Genomic DNA, 8,598 nt, shown 5'->3' with positions numbered 1-8,598 from the left:
TATAACTTGAAATTATTAATTACAAATTTTTTCTTAAGTGAGAAAAATATTGGTCCGAAAGTCGCTGAATCGGGAATCGAACCCGAGTCTTTCGCTTTCCGGGCGACTGCTCTTACCTCTAAGCTATTCAGACCCTTCGAAACAATACTTCTCTCTTTTTTGCTTTCATTTCAAGTTATACTTTATAAAGACCACAACCATATGGTCGATAAAGTCATAACTTAGACAAATTCATTGGCTAGTGTGGTCGATTAATTTAACTACCCTGTTGATTAATTTACTAGCGATATATAAAGAATAAAAAACATATTTAAATTTGCTCCTGGACCTAATCATGGAGCCTACCCGTATAGATGATTTTCCAACTGTTTAGTATACGCCGGCGGATATACAAGGCGTTATTTACAAATAACTATATAAAAGCAAAAAGAGAGAAGTATTGTTTCGAAGGGTCTGAATAGCTTAGAGGTAAGAGTAGTCGCCCGGAAAGCGAAAGACTCGGGTTCGATTCCCGATTCAGCGACTTTCGGACCAATATTTTTCTCACTTAAGAAAAAATTTGTAATTAATAATTTCAAGTTATACTTTATAAAGACCACAACCATATGGTCGATAAAGTCATAACTTAGACAAATTCATTGGCTAGTGTGGTCGATTAATTTAACTACCCTGTTGATTAATTTACTAGCGATATATAAAAAATAAAAAACATATTTGCTATATAATTTTTCTTACAAATAAGTTTATATAATTGAAGTTAATATGTAATATGGCTTAATCTTCGTTCTTAGATGTTAGTGAAATTATGTATATAGAAAACGAGAATAGAATGACTGACACACAAAACTACGTCAAAGAATTGTCGTCTAACATTTCTGGTATGTAAAATAAAAAAATAATGAAATGTATCGTTAATTTGTTTGGATAATTTTACATTATTTTTCCAAATTAAATATTTATATATTTTACATTATGGTACATATTTAAATTGTATAAATTAAATTGTTGAATTTAGAAACACTATTGACAGAAGTCGAAGCAATACACTCAGCTATTACTTGCGATAACACGAATGAAGACCACAGCAATCAGAAAAACACTGATATTTCAATATCTCATGGTGAGAATAATATATTTTTTGTTATAAATTTTTACTCTTATTTTTGTATAAGTACGTTTTTATAATTGAAATTAAATGGTATCTGGTTCTATTTTGTTTCTAGATGTGAACAAAGTGATGGGCATAGAAAATGAAATTTATAAAAATTGTAGCACTGATGTGCAAAGTACTACTAAAGAATTAACTACTAACATTGATGGTATGTGTGCAATCACGGGATCGCGTTCGCGGTCTAGTGCGCGTTAGTGGAGTGTGGAAGTGACAAGAAAATCGGTTTGACCTTTTCTTATTCTTTGGAGAAAATTAACACCTTTATTTTTGGCGACGTTCTGTCAGAAGCGGCTTTACAATAATTTTAAATGACTCGAAGGAAGTACGAGACAAGAATTCTGTGCGTGTGCAACGAGATTACTGATCGAACGCTTACGAGGGCAGAAACGATAGTGAGTGCAGGAGCCCCGGACACGCGGCTTTATCTCGCAGACCTTCTCGAAGATTCGGCGAGAGAAAAACAAGACGATGTTAGCCTCAAGACAAAGGCGGTGACAATTTTGGAACGATTGGAGGGCAACATTGTTGTCGTGATTGTTTTGTGCGCGAGCGTTCGAACGGCTGCGACCGTTCGAGTCTATTGACTCGAGCGCGCCTCTCGCCAAAGCGCGCGATCGAGAGAGCGTGGATGATCGCGATTGGCGCGCGGTCAGAGCAGCGCGGCTCTCGCGCGCTCTATTTAAACGCGATACATTATAATATAATCTCGGCACACCTGTAAGCGCGCACACACACTCATATATACATACACACACAGCGTTCCTTTTAATTCGCAACAGTATGTAAAAATTATCAGAAAAATAATAAATTGTATATCAATTTTTCTAGTCAATTTTATGTTTATAATGTGTGTGTGTGTGTGTGTGTGTGTGTGCATGCGCGCACGCATGCGTAAATTACATTTGCATTTCTTTTTATTTAAAAAAAATATATGACTATAAAAAATACTAAAAAATATATCCGAGTATCTTCTATTTGTCAAAATATTAAAAACAAAATTTGCAATAATCAAAGAAATTATGATTCTCCAATATTGAATAGTAATTTCACATTTTTCTGTAACTTCTTTCAAATACTTTCATCAAAGAATTTTTTTCAAAATATTTCTATTTAATTATATCCCTAACAGCACATGATATATGAATATTCTACATTCATACTGCGAATGTACGTACTGTATGTAATATACTGAGAACATCTCTATAATATCTCTTGTAGTATATCATTTTTCGTATATTTTCAGAATATTATCAGAATATCTCTTGTAGTATATTATTTCTCGTATATTCTCAAAATATACTTTTTCATATATTCTCAGAATATACTTTTATGTATATTCTCAGAATATACTTTAGAATTACGCGAATTTATTTATTGGCGGATATGTATATGTACAGCAACGCCATCATTTTGATACAAATTTCTGGTATTGTCGGCGTCCGGCGCCGGTCTCTTTTTTTCCTTTGTGCTCGTGACGAGTGTGCAACGCGACGACGTGATTCTTCGTCTAATCCTAATTAATCGCAGGTAATTCTTTTTATTTATTTTAAAAAGCATCAAATATTCAAATTCTATAAAAGATATTTTCACATTATATAAAGATATATTGGTCATATTTTTTGTTAGTACTTGCGATAGTTTATGATAAAAAACGTTATTGCAATTAACCTTAAAATCGCATATTTTTTAAACTTGTCTATATTTTATCATAAATTTATATTATTTATAAGATCAAATAAAAAATATATTTTTAAATACTTATTCTAAAACTTTTGTAATATTGCGGCATTGTCACAGAGAAGTGCAAGTTGAAATATCTACGCTTTTTGCAGATAAAAATCTGCATGCGTATGCTTTTTTTTGTGACAATACTACAATATTTTGATCTTATAAATTCACGATAAAATATAGACAAGTTTCAAAAATATGCGATTTTAAGGTTAAAATGTAGTAATAACCATAGACATATCAAATAGATCCAGCATGCATGTACTTGGAAAAATAAACAAAGTAGCAAAACATAAAATTTTCTCTTTTCATCACGATACTTTATACTTTCAGGTGAGATTATTGTCAATTGCTGGCCATTGCTGTCATATGTGTCAGAAAAGGATTTATCGATTCACAGAGTCACCGATGTTTTATTTCTCTTTGTTCTGCCAAACCCAACTTGTATCTTAATAAGGAAATATATGGTATACTGGATGATCTATCGTATATGTCTATGGTAAGCATGTATTTTATTGTAAACTATCAAGTATTAACAAAAAATGACATATCTTTATATGTGAAACTATCTTTTATAGAATACCTTTGAATATTTGGTTTTTATCACGATACTTTATACTTTCAAGTGAGATTATTGTCAATTTAGAATTAATTTAGAATTAGTATTATTTTATTAGAAATTATAATTTAGAATTAATATTATTTTATTTTCGTATATATAATATATTATAGTATGCAATAATTCATTTTTTGTAGAATAAGTTTGTTATTTTCCTAAAAAAGATTAATTGTTCTTATACTTTAAATATTATTCTTAGGATAAGAAATTATGATGGCAATGTGAAATTTAAATAATTATTTAATACTTTTTGTTATTTATATATAATGAAATAGAATATACAATAAAAAATTATGAAAGGTTTAGCTCGAAATATAAAACATGATTGGATTGAAGGCCTTTAACGAGCGAATAACATAAGACAAAGTTTTAATTTTATTGATGTGAGATTAACAATTATTTTACAGGGAACGTTTCGACGCTTACTTGCGTCTCTTCAGCCGCAAACATTGAATTTAATATATATGACGCGTGTGTGTTTCATACGGAAATCATTACTTAGCAGTAAGAACGCTGGTGTTAACGCATTGATTTAATGAGGACCGTTGTCATGTTCGGAAAGTCCTTTAAATATAATTTTACAGTGTGATTAGTTTTTTGAGTTTGTTGGAAATAATTTTTTTCTTTTCTTCTTGTAACTCACCGGTTGTGTGGCATCTTTGTTATAATAGTGTAATGACCATATGTCAAGTCGAACTTCATGATAGTCAAACTTAAAATTGTATGTCACATTAATAAGAATTTTATCGATTATTTTTTGTATCCGTTATTTTGTATGAGCAAGTGTTATTACAGTCGAACGGTCGTAGACAATATGATTGTTGTGTACAAGTATATGACTTTATATATGATAAGAGGTAGACCAAGAGACAAATAAACATTTGGGAGTCATTTTTTTAAATTATCGAACAACGGAAAATACGAATCGTCTAAGATGTCCATGTCTTCCATTATATTGAGTCCATTTTCTTGTTTTTTTATGTGTATAGATTCCGAAATTAATCTTTTATAATAGTTGGTTTCATGATCTAATATTTTAATATTATCTCAATCTATGGTGTGTTTTTGATCTATTATATGCTGAGAGATTACGGATTGTTTGGAAGCGTGATGTTTTATGTTGGACCTATGTTCGTTTATTCTTGTTTTTATCTGTCTCTTCGTCTGTCCCACATATGATGCATCACATTCTTGGCAATTTATTTTATAAACGACATTATTGTTATTTGATGGCGGTGTAGAGTCTTTATGTACCTTAATGAATCTATTGAGTCTGTTAAAGCATCTATAACCCATAGTCAATTCGGAGCCTCTAAATGAGGTGCATACTTGTTCGGATAATTGTTTTATATATGGTATTACAATGAATTTTTTATTCTTCCTTTCGTCTGTTTCGTTGTTCGTGTTCTCTGTTTGTGGATTTAGTTTAGTCGCGATTAATTTCTTTATTCTTAATTGCACGTACTTGTAAATAAAATCTAAGGGGTAGCTGTTGTTCAACAACGTATTGATAACTAATTTTATGTTCTTTTCGTGAAACTGCGGTTGTGAAAGTAGAAGAGCTCTGTCGATCAGGTTGTAAATCGTGCCTATTTTGTGACAAGTCGGATAGTTGGAGAGGAACAACAAATATCTGCCCGAATGTGTCTTTTTTTGAAACCAGTCAATGGTTAGTTCATTCTTTTCGACTATGATTTTTAAGTCTAAGAAACTTAGGCTCCGGTCTTTTTCCCACTCACAGGTGAATTGTATTCGTTTGTGGAAAGAATTGAAAATATCAATTATTTGCTGGATCAAATGATTGGGCGCTGCCAATATAATGTCATCCACGTATCGACGGAATAGTGGAAGCGTCTTGTCTATCTTATATAGGGCTTTATTTTCAATGTCCTGTAGGACAATGTCCGCTATTATGGGGGATAGGGGTGATCCCATGGGGGTGCCGAATGTTTGTTTATATATGACGTTGTCAAAACTGAAGTACGTGGAAGTCAGAATAAATTGTATTAAATTTATAAATTCATTTTTTGGTATTTTTGTTTTTTCTTTTATATACGACCATCTATTGGAGATACCTTGGAGTGCCAAATCTACCGGAACATTTGTGAACAACGAAACTACATCAAGTGATACTAAAATTATCTGTTCTTCTAATTTTAATTTTGAGAGAATATCGTAAAGTTCATAGCTGTTTTGAATGTTGCTTCGTGCTGGGGGTAGGCTCGTAATAAGGATGTTTTAAATGAAGTGTGCTATGGAGTATAAGGGGCTGTTTAGCGAAGATATAATAATACGTAAAGGATTGCCCTCTTTGTGGATTTTAGGAACCCCGTAAGCTTTCGGAAGTAATCTGTCACTCGATCTTAGATGATGATATTGTTTGGAATCGATGTATTCGTTCGTAAGAAATTGTTTCAGTATTTTATTTAATTCTGTCTCTATTTTTTTTATCTATATATTTTAGAAATTAATCGCGACTAAACTAAATCCACAAACAGAGAACACGAACAACGAAACAGACGAAAGGAAGAATAAAAAATTCATTGTAATACCATATATAAAACAATTATCCGAACAAGTATGCACCTCATTTAGAGGCTCCGAATTGACTATGGGTTATAGATGCTTTAACAGACTCAATAGATTCATTAAGGTACATAAAGACTCTACACCGCCATCAAATAACAATAATGTCGTTTATAAAATAAATTGCCAAGAATGTGATGCATCATATGTGGGACAGACGAAGAGACAGATAAAAACAAGAATAAACGAACATAGGTCCAACATAAAACATCACGCTTCCAAACAATCCGTAATCTCTCAGCATATAATAGATCAAAAACACACCATAGATTGGGATAATATTAAAATATTAGATCATGAAACCAACTATTATAAAAGATTAATTTCGGAATCTATACACATAAAAAAACAAGAAAATGGACTCAATATAATGGAAGACATGGACATCTTAGACGATTCGTATTTTCCGTTGTTCGATAATTTAAAAAAATGACTCTCAAATGTTTATTTGTCTCTTGGTCTACCTCTTATCATATATAAAGTCATATCAAGAGACACGGTAGTATCTCGCGCCTAGTTTGGGCGAAGCCGACCCCTTAGAAGCGAGGCACCGTGTATCTTTACGCGAATCGGACAGTTGAGGTAATCATAGATTTCGGATGCTCAATAACGGCTGAAGCGATCGAGTTTTTACTAGTCTTAATCGAAAGATTGAGGTCGAATTAAATAAGGAAAGTGTCTTTATTTTTGCTCTACGTTCATTATAAACGAAGATATCACGATGCAAAGTTTCAATATGAAAAATTTCTTGTAAGAAACGTCCACGTCGTCATCGTTCGCAAGTCCCCAATGTGCGCATGCGCGATTCTTGTACAGTTCCAGCTTTTGGTACAAGAGCGCTAGTGCTTCGTAATGTTTACCACGGACAGATGTGTGCTTATAGGTTAAATGGTCCGGGATATATATATAACGTGTATGTGATATGTGACATGTGTCATAGGTTAAATGTGCGGTTAGCTCGTTTTTATTTATTATAAGAGAAGTCCAGCCAGAGGGTCATAATCGATAGAAGAAGAAGATGAGATTTATAAGAATCAAGTAATTATTTTATTTTATATTTCTTATAACAATATTAACAATTATATTCTTATGAAAAAATAATAGGATGGTTACGTAACAAGAAAATAGTTATTATTATATTATTATGAAAAAAATATAGTATATCACATATAAGTAGTATTGCATATCACATGTATGTAGTATATTGCATATCACATGTATCGTTACCATTTTATTTTACTATTTCTTTCATAATAATAACTACTTTCACGCTACGCTACCATCCTACTATTTCTTTTATAAGTACATAATTATTGATGTTAAATTAAGAAGCGAATAAAAGCTAATAATGATAAATAATGTATAGATAATAAATAATGTGATATTTTCATTTAAATTTAAAACAATTTGAAACATGCTCTATATATGCGTCACACAATTGATTGTACAGGTTATATTTGAAAAACCGATGTAAAAAAATGACAGAGCCAACATTAACGGAGGAGGAATTAACGCAAAAATACAAGAAGGAACGAAAGGAGTTGCAAGGTATCCGAGTCAAAGATCAAATTTCTTATCAATGGATCACCTTCGGTCCAATTTTTTATCCTTTTTCCAGCAAATTTGTGTGATTTTAATAACAAATTTTAGTTCCAATTTAACTAAGAGATTAAAATGTTTTTTTATATAATATCAAATCAGATCAGATGATTTGACATTTTCTTTTTGATTGTAGCGCAGATACAAACTTTGAAAAAGTCCATTTGCAAAGGTGACAAGAAGAAGAAAAAAGAGGTCGCGGAAGAGATAAGTCGCTTAAAGGAAAGCTTAGAAAAACGGCAAGCGGAAGAATTGAATGCATGGAGATTGGCACATGTCACCCTGAACGATGAGCAGACAGAGCCTACACAAGTGAGCGAAGAAGTTGATAAGGACAATAGTTGCTTGGAACAGTCGACACACAGACTTTCCAAGGCACAGAAAAGAAGAGAAAAAAAGGCAATTGCGGAGAAGGAATGCAAGCAGAGAATCATCGAACAGGAGGCGCTTAACATCTTTGGCAAGAGGAATGTCGAAATGGAAGCCATAAAGGAAATTCTTTCTAAGCGAGACTTGATGATCTATGAAATCCCTAGCGATGGCCACTGGTAAAATATCTCACATTATTTCTTCTTAAGTATGTATAGTCTTAAATAGTTTTGTCTATTTTGCTGAGAAAGGCAAAAATAAACACTGACAATACTGTACAATAATTTAAATGTATCATTTGAGATTTGTTCATTCATTAAAACACATAAAAACCTGAATTTTTGTTTGTAGTTTATATAATGCAGTGGCGCATCAACTCAAAATAAATGGAGAAACACCTCTAAGTTTAGATGACCTTAGAACAAAGACTGCTGATTATATGAGAGAAAACATGAACGATTTTCTACCATTTCTTTCTAACTCAGATTCTGAGGATCTATTGACGCCCGAGGAGTAGGAAAAATAA

General features: G+C 32.1%; 1 protein-coding gene and 1 pseudogene across 2 annotated transcripts; one reads left to right on the top strand and one right to left on the bottom strand.

Annotated features, from left to right (window-relative positions):
• Window positions 1–4,565: 4,565 nt before the first annotated feature.
• On the bottom strand, window positions 4,566–5,453 carry LOC145945141 (uncharacterized). Its single transcript, XM_083053967.1, has one exon. It carries the CDS (start codon window positions 5,451–5,453, stop codon window positions 4,566–4,568), a length of 888 nt encoding a protein of 295 aa, XP_082910093.1.
• A 2,129-nt stretch (window positions 5,454–7,582) lies between these two features.
• On the top strand, window positions 7,583–8,598 carry LOC145945350 (deubiquitinase OTUD6B-like; annotated as a pseudogene). The gene is made up of 3 exons (XR_014426837.1): window positions 7,583–7,652; window positions 7,840–8,251; window positions 8,424–8,598. The product of XR_014426837.1 is annotated as a deubiquitinase OTUD6B-like (transcript).

This window comes from Prenolepis imparis, unplaced genomic scaffold, assembly GCF_030444845.1.
Source record: "Prenolepis imparis isolate NDT839.2.m4 unplaced genomic scaffold, iyPreImpa1.0 SCAF_14, whole genome shotgun sequence".
Taxonomy (NCBI): Eukaryota; Metazoa; Arthropoda; class Insecta; order Hymenoptera; family Formicidae; genus Prenolepis; species Prenolepis imparis.
The sequence above is the reverse complement of the archived record's forward strand: the minus strand, read 5'-3'. Positions and strand labels throughout refer to the sequence as shown.

What these genes read in the sequence shown, in the direction of transcription:
- LOC145945141 (XM_083053967.1), bottom strand. Translation starts at nt 5,453, where the DNA reads ATGGGATCACCCCTATCCCCCATAATAGCGGACATTGTCCTACAGGAC.